This window comes from Myxocyprinus asiaticus, chromosome 41 (genome assembly GCF_019703515.2).
Source record: "Myxocyprinus asiaticus isolate MX2 ecotype Aquarium Trade chromosome 41, UBuf_Myxa_2, whole genome shotgun sequence".
Classification (NCBI taxonomy): Eukaryota; Metazoa; Chordata; class Actinopteri; order Cypriniformes; family Catostomidae; genus Myxocyprinus; species Myxocyprinus asiaticus.
Window position 1 is genome coordinate 35,094,103 of NC_059384.1, and position 17,951 is coordinate 35,112,053.

Below are 17,951 nucleotides of genomic sequence, written 5' to 3' on the forward strand. Positions count from 1 at the left end.
CAAAACATGTAGACATTTATTGTCACTTAAACATAAATAAAACAACTCCACGTGCTGCTTCCCCGCAGACATCACAGTCTCTCTCCCCATCTGCCGCTGTCTCCTCTCCTTAAATACTCCCACCGCTCCTCACTGGAACGTGAGACCGGTGTGGCGCACAGGTGGAACTCATTCACCACTTATCTTCCCGGCCTCGCTCTGCCCAGATGCCACTCAGCCCTGCCCTGTTCGCCACAGTCAGCTATGAGCAACAGTTTGAAGATAATCTTTTGTGTGTGTGTGTGTGTTTGTGTTTGTGTGTGTGTGTGTGTGTGTGTGTGTGTGTGTGTGTGTGTGTGTGTGTGTGTGTGTGTGTGTGTTCTTTTGAAGAGAATCTTACTGAATAAGTTTGAATAGTCAAACTGTCGACACGTTTATAGGGAGCTGTCTGAATAATAACAAATCTGGTTCAGTGGCACAGATGTTTGAAGGTAAATCTATCGCCACCTTGAGTACTGAGGTTTGTTACCGTCAATGTAACACAAAAACGCATATCAATATGTAGGTTGTTGACCAATAAGGTTGTCCGAGATAATAGAAATGAGAAGTCTTTTAAAAATCGAGTTTAAAACATATATCAAGTTTGTAGGAATGTAATGTTTGTCTCCATGTTGGTTTCAAAGAGTTTTTAAAAAAATGTGTAGCATTTTCTAAAAAAAAAGAATTAAATAAAACAAATGTCAAGACTTTAAAAAAGTGGTGTAACCATTATGTACAAGGTATTAAAATAATTTCCTTGCTCTTTGAATACATGAGAGTGTACACAATTATTAATTTTCAAAAAGTTTTCAAACATATTTTGAAACAAGTAAAACATTTTTTTTTTTTTTTACAAATATCATTAAATTTGGAGTCATGAAGATCAAGACATTTTATCAGAGTTACTCCATTTAACCTGAATACAATTTATTTTCATAAAAATGTGAAAATATCAGATTTATTATTATTATTCCACACAGTCGTGAGGGTCCAAAAGTAACAAAATGGCTACCTGCATGTTAGATACACTGCCTGACTTTGAAAAAGTTTTACATTTATATATATATATATATATATATATATATATATATATATATATATATATATATATATATATTAGTAATATTGGTAAAAATGTACAATAAGGTTTCATTTGTTAACATTAGATAATGCATTATGTATCATGAAATAACAATGAACAATATATATATATATATATATATACATATATATATATATATATATATATATATATTACAGCATTTATTCATCTTTGTTAATGTTAGTTAATAAAAATTCAATTGTTCATTGTTAGTTCAAGTGCATTAACTAATGTTAACTAATACAACTTTTGATTTTAAAAATGTATTACTCTATGTTGAAATTAACATTAACCAAGATTAGCAAATGTTGTAAAATGTATATTGTTCATTGTTAGTTTGTGGTAACTAATGTTGTTAACTAATGTTAACAAATGGAACCTTATTGTAGTGTTACAGTAATATTTTATACCAGAATGATTTTAATGCTTAACTACATTTGTTTTTGTTTTTGTTTTTTTGTTTTTCAGGAATTTCAGCTTATAATAAAACTTTACATTTTTATTTAAAATGTATTTATCCATCCCTTGTGTTCGTTTTGTGCTAACACCTTTTGTGTTCCAGGTCAAAAATGACTGGCCATGTAAGATTGTTAATACATTTCTCATATTGCACATAATACTCAAAGATATTGCATTATACCTTTTTATCAACTTCTTTTTTTAAACATATTTAATATATATGAGGTTGCAATCGATTTATTCAACCCCCTCAAGACAGTAAGGATTTACAAAGCTAAGATTTTCTGATGACCAAGAATTTTTAAACTTAACAACTATATCAGTTGAGTGACACATTCAAAGTCATAGTGTGAATATATAACCTAATATTAATAATATTTCTAAATAGCAGGATTTTTTAAAAATACAGCCATGTCATAATTATTCAACCCCTATTGCACGTAGCTGTTTCTTAAATACGTATGTAAGGCTACACAAGTAATTGTTTTAAAACAAAATTAATCATCAATCTGCAATGGCACTTACGTATTTAAGTTTTAAAATGTAAGTTTAGCATTGTAAGCAAAAATTTATTTCTGTGCAAAAAATGCAATTAAAAATAAGCTGTCTCAAAAGCTAATAGAGGAGATTATTTCATTACACAAGAAAGGTCATGGCTAAAAGTACATTTACATTACAAAAGTACATTAAAAATGTGATGCCTTCAGTGTGTAAATTGAAGGTCGGTGATCGCTGGACTTTCCAGCAAGACAATAACACCAAGGATACATCCAAGTTGTCCAAAATCTGGTTCAGGGATAGGTTGTGGAATGTCCTTAAATGGCCCTTTCAGTCCATCATTAAAATCCCATTGCAAACCTTTGTTGGGATTTCAAGGAAGCAGTGGCAGCACAGAAACTAAAGAATGTCAATGAGCTGGAAGCTTTTGCTCATTAGAAATGTATAAAAATTCTAACAGAGAGGTGTCCGAAGCCTGAGAACACTTACCTGAAACATTTATTTGCTGTTATTAAGGATAAAGGATGCTTTGGGGGTTGAATATTTTTGACATAACATTTCTGGAGAGAATTAGTTATTTTTTATTTTTAAGTTTGGGTAACTGAACTCTTTGTTCTTAGAATCACTCAAATGTGTATTAAAAACTTACTTTGACTGTTTACTGAGGTTTTAGTTGATGTGTTTTAATTCACATCACCAGAATGTATTGCTGGTCAGGGGGTTGAATAATTTTGATTGCAACTGTATATATATATATATATATATATATATATATATATATATATATATATATATATATATATATAATCAGGCACTCTGCAGGCACTCCCTGCAGAAAAAAATACAAATGCAAATAATTATGTAATAAATTAATAACCACATCTAAGCAAAATAGGTGTCATTTTAAAGCTTAGATTTCATTTTAAAAACATATAGCTGATCCTAGCAGTTCTCAAATGATGCTCTTTAATTTGCTGACAAATAAGAACTGTTTCCTTCTCATAATTTGCTAATTTGTTATCACAAAAATTATATTCAGAGTTGGTAAAAACATAACAAATATGAGTTAGCCATGTGTTATATATTGTTGGAAAGTTCTCAATTAGTAAAATGCACTGAGCAATTTTTTTTTTTCACTCAGAGGCAAAACTGCTGTGAGTTTTAGTGTATGAAATTCTCACTGACACACATAAATATAATAAACATAATATAATAAATAAATATGTTACCTTTTTCCTTATTACTTCCTCAAACATACATATAACATAGACAATGACATATCATAACTTACAGCAGTCTATCCTAATTCAAACGAGCCCAAACACAACATATGATGAGTAGATCTTGAAATATTCCTCAAAGATTGTACATGGAAAGATGATGCACAAAAGGGCGCTCAACACACGTTGTGTGTGTGTGTGTGTGTGTGTGTGTGTGTGTGTGTGTGTGTGTGTGTGTGTGTTTGTGCACATGTCCGTGACTTTGTGTGTGCAAACACACATCCACATAAGTGCTCATCTAAAGGATTGGGATGCTGCTGAACATTTAATAGTTAAGTATTTTGTAGTCTAATCCATTAGTTTCCAATGGCCGGTCATTTTTGACCAGGAACACAACAGGTGTAACAAATTGAAATAAAACCAATAAAATTTAAAGAAATTGGTCCAATTTTGTGTGTGTGTGTGTTTTCAGATACCATATGTGAATAAAGTCAACGAATGTTATTCCAGTTGGATTAAGTAAAAAAGTAATCTGGGTCAAAATGACCAGAACACAACATAAGGGTTGTTTACTATCTTTGGACGGTTACACCACTTAGACATTTTTTACTTTAAACCACAGAAAAGAATATCAAAATGACTTTGAAATTGTAAAACATGTTCATCATAGAGGTATATTTAAGTATTTATTTATTTATTTAAGTATTTATTTATTTTGTGTGTGTGTGTGTGTGTGTGTGTGTGTGTGTGTGTGTGTGTGTGTGCATTCTCAATGTGTTTTTCAATAACTGCAAGCTTTCAGTGCGCTGGCTAACTTTTCACATCTTCATTTGTGTGCTTACGTAGAAAATATGAATGGCCTAAGGATAACCACATTGACACGATCATCTGTGAAAGTTGAACGTTAATTTGCTCAGGAGATCAAAATGATTGCTTCTGAAATATTGTGGTCATCTGTCACAAGTTTATTAATGGTTTATTGCCACTGCAAAATATCTATGTAAGTTCCACAGTCATAATAAATAATCATTATCAGCATCTGTTATTATTGTTTGCACACAGAAGTGCCCTTTGAATGCCAATCACATTTTCATGTACACAAAATTAAATGCTAATCACATTGCATGCAAAAGTGCCCCAGCAATTACAGCAAGCATTAATATAAGAGCTGCAAATTGGCTATATTCCTCTGAGCAATCAAGAATTGCTGATGACCTTTTAAGAGGCACATTCAATAATATGACAAACTTTTCAGCCAGTGCATGCTGGCCGTGGTGGACATTGATAAATTGACTTCACATCTGACTTTGTGCTTGAGTTAACAGATACTATGAAAACAGAGCAAAGGTCATTTTTGTAGCTTTTGCTCTCAATTTTAATAAAATGTATATTTGATAAGGAGATATTCGGTATCAAAAGGCAGGTACAACAGACGGCACAAAAATGTAATGCACAACATAAAAGTGTAAAGCTACTATATATGTTCCAAACCTAGAGAACTGTCTACCTAGACAACATTTTAAGGCATCATTGATGCTCTTCTTTGTGGTATTCCACAAACTAGAAGCCCGCTCACGAACCATGAGACAGACCACACACACGAGTGGTGATGTCATGTGCAAGCTTTTGTATCAGGGGGACATAGCATTACTGATAGAGACAGACAATAGCAATGTCCAAATTCACACAATTTAGAGTATGTACTGCGCTTGATGAAGAACTTGTCGGCTGTTAATAAAGTGCGTTCGCTAGGTATGCAGGTGAGTAGTTATAATACATTACCCAGCAATACTTCATCCAGGACCATAGATATTGTTCTGTGATCAATCAATCAATCAATCAATCAGTCAATCAATCAATCAACATTTATTTATAAAGCACATTTAAACACAACATAAGTTGTTCCAAAGTGCCGTACAATAGAGAAACTGAAACACAATAATAAAGAGGGAAAATATCAAGAATAAAAACAAAACAGTATATACATAAAAATCACAATCAATAAACATCCAACATTTAAACATTTTCAAAAGCTAAAGAATAAAAATATGATTTAATGGAAGATTTAAAAATAGCTAACGATGAAGCAGACCTCACGTGAAAGGGGAGACTATTCCAAAGTTTGGGTCCGGCCACAGAAAAGGCCCTTGGATCGCCCTTGAATTTACATTGACAACTGAGGACAGACAAAAATAATTGATTGGAAGATCTGAGCGCTCTGGCTGGAGAGTAAGGGTGGAGAAGGTCATTCATGTACTTTGGTGCAAAACCAAACAATGCTTTATACACAAAAATAAGGATTTTAAAATCAACCCTGAACTTACAGGAAGCCAGTGAAGAGATGCCAATATGGGGGAAATATGATTCCTCTTTTTTGACCCTGTTAAAAACCTGGCTGCCACTTCCACTTCTACACTCTTGTCTGAGAACACAGGTGACATCATTTAGCCCCCTTTACTCTCCTTGGCTTAAGCAGAGCAAGACTGTCAAGAGTAATAGAACATGATTTATTAAAAGCTTCAACCAAATGTTCAGTTTCCATATAATAAGAAACATTGTCTGTGAAGTGTGATAAATAATAATCAGAAAATAAGTTGGCGGTGGAAGAATGAGTAGCACGGGAATAGTGTAAAGGCTGAGAAAAGGTAGGTAAAGGACATGGGCAAACAGATTCAAACACAACTGTATAGTGGTCAGAAATACCAGCATCAGAAACCTCCAAATTTGAAACAGAAAAACCATGAGACAGCACAAGATATAATGTATGACCCAAATTATGCGTTGAACCATAGACTGATTGTACAAAATTCAAGGACTCTATAAGGGATACAAATTATTTTAACAAAGGTTTGGATGGACAACAGAGGTGAATGTTAAAATCCCCAAGAATCAACAGTCGGTCACCACGAGTCACCAGATGTGAGAGGAAAACCGAGAATTGATGGAGAAAGTCCTTATTAAATTTAGGAGATCTGTATACCAGTGCACATAGAACAGGGTCCATGATATCAACCTTTAATAACTGGACCTCAAAGCTTGAAAACATCTTCATAGGCAAGTTTCTGCATTTAAAACCATTTCTGAAAATAGTGGCAACTCCACCACCATGTCCAGAAGTGGAGAACTAAAGAAGGCACAATCCGAGGGGGTGAGATCGCCGAGAGACGTTAAATCCCTGGGCTTGAGCCACGTCTCAGTCACAAATAAAAAGTCCAGTGAATGAGACATAAAAAAGTAATTTAGAATAAAAGATTTATTCGATGTTGATCTTGCGTTCACTATGGCCATCTTGACTGTAACAGAGTTTGTACTTTTAGGAAAGCTGAGAGATGAGTGCTTCAGCAAACTGAGATTTTTAAAATTGACTCTCCGACTCTCATCACTTGAACCGGCGGGGAAACGGTGATGTGTAGACCAGATAACCAGAATGTGGTAATTGTCGGGGCAGGCAGCTGGCATGCTCTTGCAGAGATTATAGCGAGATTCCCGGTGGACATACCGGGGGTGATGTGTGATTCCCAGGACAGCACAATGATTGTAGACTCCAAGAGGAAGATGGAACGAGGAGATCAGTCGCTGTAAATCCACAGGAGAGTAATAAAGCACCATGTTGGGAAAACAATAAAAACATGGGTTGGCATATAAGCACCAAGTTCCTCGCTTGGAATGACAAAAGTCAGCGGTAAAGCTCCAGCAAGCCAGAGCGATCAGTAGAAGACAAAACATCGTTGGTGGCCCATCTACATGAGCAGGATTTAATTTCCACGCAGCCCAGCACACTCAGGTAGGCCAGTCAAATCCGAGCGTGGTGATGCAGTTGGGGCATTGCATAGATAAAAAGGCATAAAAGGCAAAAGTCCATAAAATTTCACGAGAGGTCACTTCAAACGGGAAGCATAAAATCTCCCTAAAATTAACATCAAAGAAAGCAGGGAGCAGCGGCAGTCAGACACGCCAGCGTTCGCTCAAACCGTGATATGAATCAACTACATAATAACAACAACCATGAAAATACTTTTTTTTTTTTTGTTTTTTTTTTTAAACAAGTTTGATTTATTCACAAATAACACATTTCTTGTATATTTTACACTTGACTCACAGTTCTCCCCCTTTTTATTTTTCATTCAGCCAGATTGCATTGCGCTTAATGAGCTATGAAAATCCCCCAAGATGAAGGACAAGTCAGGAGAAATATTGATCATAAATATAATTAATTGACTACTGAGAAGTATTTAATAATATAGTTTAGTTTGATTAAAAAAATTGTCTAATTAAAAACTGACTACCTGATATTTGTGTGTGCTATATGATTTTAATGCTTATTTGAATATTGCTTCATTAGCGTAGCAACATGCTAACATTGGACTCCGATCTGGTTCTGTAAGTAAAAAGTAAAAAGGGGAATTGATTTTTAATAATAACTTATAAACCTTTAAAGATAGACCTGTGGTGAGCTCTGGGATTGTTAATCAATGGTTTAAGCTTCTGTTGAAGCCATCAGTCCACGTTATTTCAACTTCATTTAAATACAAATAAAAAAAATGGTTTAATAGTGGAATTCCTGAAGAATCAGAGAATTACAGCTAACAAAGTGCACCAAAAGAGCTCTGCAGCAAACGCCCACTCCTATGAAACACCGTGAATGATGTAATCAAGTCACAGATAGGCTACAACAGCACAAGACTACGTTGGATTCCACTTCTGTCAGCCAAGAACAGAAAGCTGAGGCTGCAGTGGGCACAGGCTCACCAAAACTGGACAGTTAAAGACTGTAAAAACATAGCCTGGTCTGATGAATCTTGATTTAAACAGATGGTACGCTGCAGCTTCAGCTTTCTGTTCTTGGCTGACAGAAGTGGAACCTGACGTGGTCTTCTGCTGTTGTAGCCCATCCACCTCAATGTTCGACATGATGTGCATTCTGAGATGCTATTCTGCTCACTACAATTGTACAGAGTGGTTACTATAGCCTTTCTGTCAGCTCGAACCAGTCTGGCCATTCTCCATTAACCTCTGTCATCAAAAAGGCATTTCTGTCCACAGAACTGCTGCTCACTGGATGTTTTTTGTTTTTGGCAGCATTCTGAGTAAACTCTAGAGACTGTTGTGCATGAAAATCCCAGGAGATCAGCAGTTACAGAAATACTCAAACCAGCCCGTCTGGCACCAACAAGCATTCCACATTCGAAATCACTGAGATCATATTTTTTCCCCATTCTGATGGTTGATGTGAACATTAACCGAAGCTCCTGACCCGTATCTGCATGATTTGATACATTACACGGCTGCCACACAGTTGTCTGATTATATAATCACATGAATGTGTAGAAGTACCTTAAAGTGGTATATTTTAATACATTTAAAATATATTGTATCTATACTTACAATCAATTACTTTAAATTAATAGTTTTATATTTTTCCATCGTTTTTAATTCAATTAAGTAATTTGCAATGCTTCATGGGATTGTATTTCATTGCCTCATTGAAGACGTTAAAGGGGTCATGATATTGTTGACAAGTGACAAATTTTCCTTGATCTTTTCATATTTAAGAGGACATTTTACAAAAAAAAAAAATACTTTTTTTTTTTTTTTTAAATAAAAACATACTGTAAGTTTCAGAACTCAAAACTTTCTCCTCACTGCAAAAAGAGCTTTTGTTGAAATCAAGCAGCCAAAATGACTATGTTCTCTCCCGCCTCCCGACAGAGGGTCAGAATGAGGGTGGAAAATGATCATGTTTTACAAATATATGACTGTTGCCCTTTATTGGAATAATTTTTAAGTTGAGTCTCTTGTGCACTTAATGCAAGGTTACTGCAGAGTTGCTGCCTACGTAGATTGTTTTAAATCATTAATTTAGAAGGTAGCTTCCGGAGCAACATTTTCTGATTCTGATACTTACTGTATATGTGTCTGTGTCAATCTGCATGGAACATGGTGTAAAAAGTAGGGCATTTCTGATTGATTGTTAGACTATAATTACAAATACTGAGGCCCCAGGGTATACTGCATGGTTTGTTTGATAAGAACAGAGGGGTCAAATGTCAGCTGGATATTTTGTGGTGATCCCATTCAGAAATCTGTTTATCTGTGTAGCAACAGGTCTCCATGGGAATTCTTTGTTATATTCATATTCACACAGGGCACTAGACACAATTAAATATCTGGAAAGGGTTCATAAGTATTGGTCATCCAGATAAAAAAAATAAAATAATAATAACTTTGATCCCATTTTAAAATGTTGCTTGTTTGGTATTTTTCCTTTTCAGCTTTTTCATGTGTGTGATGTGTTTTGACCCCACAGCAGAGACAAAGCAGTCACGAACACCTCGCCGAACACAACAACCAAAGACCCTCAACACCCCAGAAGACTCCACATACTACACACTCATTCATGTGAGTCAATGACACACACTCATCAATGACACTGACTTGATCTGAGGATTATCTGAGCTTAGATTTAATGATCTTTTCTTACTCTGGCTCTTTTCTAGAGGTCTGTCCAGGATGATAAAAGGAGACCAAGAAAACAAAGGTAAAATAATCTAGTGTTAAATTCTACAATAATTTGTCTTCTCACTGTATGCTGTTATGACAAAGAGACAAAGGCTATGTTCAGAATGGAATACTAGTGTTCTACTTACTGCATACTACACATGTAAGATGTAAAATAAATGGGTTAAAAAAAAATCCATCAGTTGACCAATCATAATTAGGTGAAGTACAAATAATGTCAATCCTGTCTCCAGGCAACAATTTTAATTGCTGCAAATGGTAATTGCATTTAAGACTCAGTATCACACTATCTAGTGTGTCTATCTAATACTCACTGCTATGAGACAGTATGTTGTCTCATGCCAGATTTAATATACTGTAGGTAAAGCATAAAGTACTAGGTCAGACAATGAAAACTGAATTAAAGACAATTATCCAGGTAATCAATTTAAATTAAATTGCTATTTGTAATGCTATAGCTAATAGCTTGAATTTTCCAACTAGTTTCTCTAGCATTTGGCTGTGAAGTGTTTAGACCGGTGTGAGAGATCAGCTGTGTCACAGCACGTGTGAGACACTTTTGTTGTTGAATATTCCGTTTTCAACCTGGTCTCATAGTATCATGTCAATAAATCTATACATTTTTGCAAAATGATTTTTACATGACTTGTTGTATATATTTGTAACGATAGCTGGCAGTAACAATGACAGGCAGACAATGATGTGTGATGAACCCTAGTGCAGTTTATTATCAATCGTGAAATCCAAAACCCATAACTCCAAAATTGAATAAAATACAAAAACATGAACTTGACGTAACTTGACTTGACTTGACTAAACTTGACATGACATGAACAATCCTACAATGTTACATTCACAAACAAACAATACCTGACCATGGACAATGGCAAACATGAGGCTTAAATACATGGACAAGGGTAACAAGACAAACAAGTCAACCAATGACATGACAGAACTGATAACAAGGTAACTAGACAATAAACCAATGAAATCAAGACACATGAACATGGAGGGAAACATGAAATCACATGACCAGGGGACCACATGACATGAAACACATGAACAAACACATTAAACATTACAATATTGTGGCAGTTTCCTGTGTGAAATGAACACTAGAGGCGCTACAATGACTTTTATTACCTTTCACACAAATCACAAGTAAAAAGGCAGATTATCTGTTCATTAACTCTTACTTTTCACAATGTTCCTCACACAATGCTATCTTATGACATCTAAACACTTTTACTGTAGTGCATGACTTGTAAGGCGATACAATTTAATGTTTGCATTGCATAACCAACTACTTTTACAAGCTTGTTTGAGTGTGATCAAATTGCGTGTTAGCTGAACTTATAGAGCATTGCACTTGTGATGTAAAGGACCCAGGTACGAGTCCTGAACACCACATAAATCGACACATGAACTGAAAGTATCAAAATGCAGCCTGATCTCATGAAAATAACGTGACCAAGTCCAAATTTTTGCAAAATGAAATTGCATGCTTCATTACACATTTGGCTGCAGTTTCCCAGTGAAATGTCCAATGATGGGCGCCAAAAGTGAGTGAAATTGTCGTAATAACACAAGGTTTTTAAGGAGAATGTTATATGGATGTTGTAATGAGTAAAACGTCCTTAACCTTAAACTATAACCTAAACCTAACAAATAGTGTCCTAAAAGCAAATGAGGGGTGAACAAAATAGAAATCCTCACCCTTACCCAACATCTAAACCTAACCGATAGTGTTCTAAAAGCAAATGAAACACGAAAAGCACATTTTCTGAACCAACTACATCATTTCATGTCACTTCTATTACACTTTTAGCTCATGTGTCAGCTTACGTGCTTGGCTGGGCTCGAAACTCAGTCTTTCGAATCCAAAGTCCAACAATCTATCAGGTAATAGAGTGGGAAAAAAAAGTGTTTATAAATTCATAATCATCTATTGTACTCGAGTTGTGTGAAAGTTAATAAAATGCACTGTTGTTGTAGTGCCTCTAGTGTTAATTTCACCAGGAGACTGTGACGAAAATGAGAATGCGGCATGTAAAACTCAGTTTGCAAATATAGTTATAGTACCATTCATTCTATGAGACTAGCAGCAGCATTTGTATTTTTCACCTTACATTTGCTTTTTCTGACACTATCGGTTAGGTTTAGGTTTAAGGTTAAGGGTAGAGACGTTAGTTTTGTTCATTTAAAACTCAATAGAGCAATAACCTTTAAAATCTCATATGTTTGGCAGAACATTTTAGTTCACTTTTAGTGCCACTCAGTGGACATTTGACCAAGAAAATGCATAATGAACCACGTAATGTCATATTGCAAACATTTTGCCACATTCACATAATTTACATGAGCTCAGACTGCCTGTTTCACTTGAAAGACATCATATTATGTAAGTGTTTCAAATGCCACTTCATGTTGACTTTAAGAGTGATAAGGTCAGCAGGAAAGACTAATTTCTGGCCCTGTTCTGCTGTACAGAAGGAGAGAATGGCAGTGAAACTAAAGAAAAAGACAGATATAGAATGTCTAGGGAAAAAAGGATGAGCTCAGGACATGCTGGTAAAAGAAGGTGTACCGTGATACAAATATTCGGATGTAGAGAGACAGATCAGAGAGATGCAGGCAATCACTCTGTTTATCCAGGAATTAATTTTTGCAATTCTGTTCAGTGGCGCTAGTGGCGTAGAAATTACACACTTCAGCTTTAAATTAAAGCCAACATAACAAACACTACCATGATATAGAAATACTTGTGAGAATTACCCACATGAAAAGTCCATGACAGGTCTGGATGACAGGCCGCAAGCTCTTGGGTTCATCGCTCTCATAGATTGCTGTTTCCATATATAACTCTGCTGATTAGCCCAGCAACAATGAGTAAAGTCCACTGAAAGCCAATTTTCATTTGAGTCCATCACTGAGAAGAGCCTGCAGGCCGACACTTCCATCCTACAGAACAGCCATGAAGTTTAGTCAACACTGCATAATGGCTCCCATCAGTAGTACTCTGCTATGTAAAAATACACATTATTTATTATCTGGAGCAATACATTTTGGCTAAAGGCTAGCAGTTTTTTGTAACAAAGAATTATAAATACAGCATTGTAAATTGGTTAAAGGAATAGTTCAACCGTAAATGAAATTCTGTCATTATGTACTCACCCTCTTGTTGTTCAAAACCTGTATGACTTTATTTCTTCTGTGGAACACAAAAGGAGATTATTAGTCAGAATGTTCATGCCGCTCTTTTTTAGATAATGAAAAAAAGTTTCAAGCTCAAAAAGAAAATAACAGTACATATTCCAAATCTTTTGAAGTCATACGATAACTTTGTGTGAGGAAAAAAACTAAATGTAAAATGTCATTCACTGAAAATCTTGCACTCACGCTTGCATTCAGTTCAAAACCTTCAAACAAGTGGCAGCACAATTGCTTGCGAGACGTGAAAAAATTCATAATGCTTTTTAGAATTGTGCTACATATACCTACATTTTTGATACATTTTTACATGTCTTGTTGTACATATCACGGCAGTTTCCTGGTGAAATGAACACTAGAGGCACTAAAACAAAAATGACTTCACGAGTAAAATGGCAGATTATCAGTTAATAAACACATACTTTTCACCCTGTTCTGCACACAATGCTATCTTATGACATCTAAACACTTTTACTATAGCCCATGACCACTGTTGGGTAAATTACAAAAAATGTAATCCACTACAAATTACTAAATTACTGATCTAAAATTTTTATCAGATTACTCTACTGATTATTTCATTGGAAAAATTATCACATTACTAATTACTTTACTTTTAAGTTAGTTTCTAAAACACTTTCTGCTCAAAAAAATAAATAATCAAATCAAATCAAAATCAATTTTACTGTCACACAACCATAATCACAAGTGCAATAGTGGGTGAAAGTCTTGGGTGCAGTTCCGAGCAACATAGCAGTCATGACAGTGATGAGACATATACCACTGGTCTGTTTTCTCCTTGTTCATTGCCGCACAAACTTCAGTTGTCACAGAAATGCAAACAGACAAAAATGTGAACATATGAATTCAAAATATAATTGTATTACACTTAAATAACATGAATATAATATATGAATATACGAATATAATTTTTTTTAGAAATATTTGTAACCCAGGTAATATACTTAAAAGTAATTATTTTTATTGAAAGTCAGTAACTGTAATCTGATTACAATAATTTAAAATGTAATGTGTTACACTACTTTTTGTGCCTAAAAGTAATTATTTTAAAGTAACTAATTACTTTGTAATTAAATTATACCCAACACTGCCCATGATTTTCGACTGATTTTAATGTTTGCATTGTATAACCAACAACATTTACAAGCTCGTTCGAGTGTGATCAAATTCCAAGGTAGCTCAACTGATAGAGCGTTGCAAAGAGCCGGGGTATGAGTCCTGAAGAGCATACGAGTCAACCCGGGAGCCGAAAGTGTTATAGAATGACCACAAAATGATGTGGTTGCTTCAGCAATTGCTTTTTCGTCTCACATTTGTTTTTCTGACACTATCGGTTAGGTTTAAGTTCAAGGTTTAGGGTAGGGAGGTATGTTTTGTTGACTTAAAACTCGATAGAGCATCAACCTTAAAAACCTCATCTGTTTGGGAGAACATTTAACTCACTTTTAGTGCAACACAGTGGACATTTCACCTCAGAGCTACCGCAAAACTTGTAAGAAACCATGTAGTATTTTGAAAAAATGTCACCACAGTCACGCAATTTTTATAAGATCAGGCTGGGTTTGGAACAACATGAGGTGAACTATTCCTTTAAGACTTGGTGTGGGAACTTCATAGTTACAGATTAATCTGTTATCTCTTGATCACCAGCCCCAAAAAGCTGGACAATGATGATCCATACTACCAGGGTTTGTCAAGTAGGTCCTCAAGCTCTCTCCCCAGTGACCGACGCCGCTCAAGCAAACGAAGGGCTTCCATGGAGAGGAGGCGGTCTTTGGAGAGACCATTGCCTGATGTCCCTAAATCTGAAATCCCTGAAGACCCAAACGAGGAGAGGTGAGAGAACATCAAACACTTGCATTAGCCAGTCTATGTTGAACAAATGACCTCACTCTGCAATACCCTGTATGGAAGCCATGATAAATGTGATCAGGATGCAGATATAAAGGCGTAAACACTTACTTTTCCTTTCTCGCTGCACAATATCTGCTTGTCCTTGTGTCTTCATTTCCTCGTTTGGTCACACTTTATCTACCCCTCTGTGTCTGAAAGGCACTCCTTCTCTAGAATGCCCTCTACAGAGAGTCAAAGTGAGGACAACCCCTACGACTACAGAAAGATACTGAGGAAGACCTCCCAGAGACGAAAACTTCTCACACAGCCCTAGACCCCTAGCCAGAGCCTCAGAAATTTCCAGAGCTTTATAACTTAAATATTACGTAAATACATTGTCGGTGACTGATGTGGTCAGCAAGTCAAGCCATTTGTCTTTAGGAATAGTTTCCCTAAAAATGTTAAAATACAAATTCTTTCATTATTTACTCACCCTAATGTCACCCCAAACTTGTATGACTTTTTTTCTTCTTAGGAACACAAAAGGGGAAATTTGCCACAATGTAGATGAATAGTGATTCTGGTCTGTCAAGCCTGAAAAAGAGAGAGATAGAAAAAAAAAAAAAAAACTCACCAGAAAACCACAGTAAAATAATCGATACTAGTATACACTATTATATTCTTCCTCTGGTCTTTTGAAGCAATACGATCACTTTGTGTGATGAACAAGGCAAAATTTAAGTCATTATTCATTCTCAAATCAAATCATTAATAAAGTTAAATGCTAAAATCAGATATGGCGGCTACATCGATACAACAAACCTCATTGTTTCCCATTGCGTGTTGTGACCAAATGTGTGACATGACTTGAGGATGTTTTGTCACAAGATGAGATGATAAACAATGAGGTTATATCTACATAGCCTCCAAATTCAATTACAAATAAACCAGTAACACATAGAGTTCAATAATGGCTAATAATTCATTTACAAATGCATTATAAATCATTTATATGCTGTTACAATAAAATATATAAAACGGTGAATTCCATGAAATACCTGCCAAATAGTGAGCCATTTTACCTCATGTTATAAATACTTAATAACACTTAACATTAGTATCCTATGAAAATTTACCTTAATGTAAAGTGGACACATATTAAGCATTTATAAAGGAGTAGACAACATTATAAACCTTTGTACATAAAGTTTAGTATGGTTTAATGGTCATCAGGCTTTATTATATGATATATGCTGTGAATGAGCATGAAGAGCTGAAAAGTGTTTTTGCAGAGGACTTTAGGTAATTAGGACTAGGCAAGTCAGGACACTACTCGAAGTGGTGACAAGGAAGGTGACAACACAAAGCGGACTATAGCATAATCCCTACTTTTAATGTCACTACAGTATTGTATTTTTGCTACATTGTGACATAAATCATAATTTTTTTTTTTTTTTTTTACATTAAATAATTATGAATAAATGTATTAATTAAGCATTTATAGCATGTAAATTAAAATTCTCACTATTTGGCTATTCTTTAATGAAAGTTGCCCTTTTTATGCATGTTGCTAAAACTGCTTATAAATTATTTATAATGCATTTGTAAATTACTTATTATCCATTAATAAACCCCTTTATAAACCCTTAAAGTGAATATCATTGTAGTGTTACCAGTAAACAAATTTTTAAGACCTTTTGTGTTCCACAGAAGAGAGAAAGTCTTACAGGGTCAGATTGACATTATGGTGAGTAAATGATGACAGACTTTTTATTTTTGGGTGAATTATTCCTTTAAGTAATATGCTAGGTTGTCAATACTTTTACCACCACTATTGCCAGTTTGTTTGTCCAAAGAACATTGGTATCATTTAAGAATATGTTTGTATTAGTTTTAATAAATATAACTAAGGAATATGTTTAAATATTGTAATTGCTTTGTACCTTTGTACAAAAATGTAACACTAACTGACTAATCCGAGACATGCATCTTTAGAACAACATGTGGATAAAGAAATGATGACAGAATTTTTCCTTTAAAAAAGAGTAGAAATTTGAAATGTCTTCATGAATGGAGCTTAAGAGTTGACTATCACAAGACATTTGTGCTGCCCTTGCTTGATTTTAAATGCAGGTTGAGCGTGTTTTCTGATGCATTCTGAAAGTTTCTGTGTGATTAAAGGTTTGTCTTCAAAGACTTTCATTAGTGTATCATAGAACTAACCTTTATATTTGCACCAATTAGTTATTATATTATATCTGAACTATGGGGGCTTTTATTTTATTTTTTTTATGAATTGTTTTAAATGAATGATCATGGATGCTAAGTGAAATAGTGAGTCAGATAGAATACTGTGTCATTTCTGCATAAACATTAGCAGGGTATAAGAATATACAGTATGAATTATAATAATTAACAGATGTACATTCACACTGTCAGCTGACATCATATGATAAAACAGCACTTTATTACATTTAAACCGACATGCAGCAATGCACCTTTCAGTTAAGTTTGTGTTTCTTACCATTGTAAATTACACATGTATCAAATATATTACTCATAATTCGTTACCTGGATAGTTACAATTTGGATATATGCATCCTTAAAATGTTTTACTTGCTTGTAAATATCATTATCTATGTGTAATTTGACAAGTGATATGATAAATTGCACATACTACTGTAAATAGCGGTTGATGTTAAACTTTGAGTGCACTAAAGTTATGTCATAAAGCATAATTATTACTTAATCTTTATGTTTAATTTTTTTTTTTTTTTTTCTTGTAGAGATATTCAGTTCATCTTATATCATTTGTGTCATGTTTATTCTTAGATTTATCTTAGGTAATGTGAAATATGTAACAATATGGTCATTTAGTTCTGGATTTCATACTTCAGTGGCAATGTAAAATGACAATATGGAAAATGGATTATGAATATTAAATATATACGTTAGAATATGGAGCTCATGGTGTGGTACTAACAATTCCTCACATACTGTCACTATTGTACCATCCATTTTTACATCAGCAACTTTATTTCATAATATTCATAAAATAAATCTAACCTTAC

General features: G+C 34.5%; 1 protein-coding gene across 1 annotated transcript in view; it reads left to right on the plus strand.

Annotated features, from left to right (window-relative positions):
* Positions 1-17,951, plus strand: part of LOC127431844 (myosin-IIIa-like) — a 133,956-nt gene extending 116,005 nt beyond the window's left edge. Inside the window, exons 36-39 of the mRNA XM_051682446.1 lie at positions 9,605-9,696; positions 9,795-9,835; positions 14,698-14,883; positions 15,100-17,951. Of these exons, the coding sequence (XP_051538406.1) occupies positions 9,605-9,696; positions 9,795-9,835; positions 14,698-14,883; positions 15,100-15,214 (434 nt within the window). The 3' untranslated portion in view covers positions 15,215-17,951. The remainder of the gene's footprint in view (positions 1-9,604; positions 9,697-9,794; positions 9,836-14,697; positions 14,884-15,099) is intronic.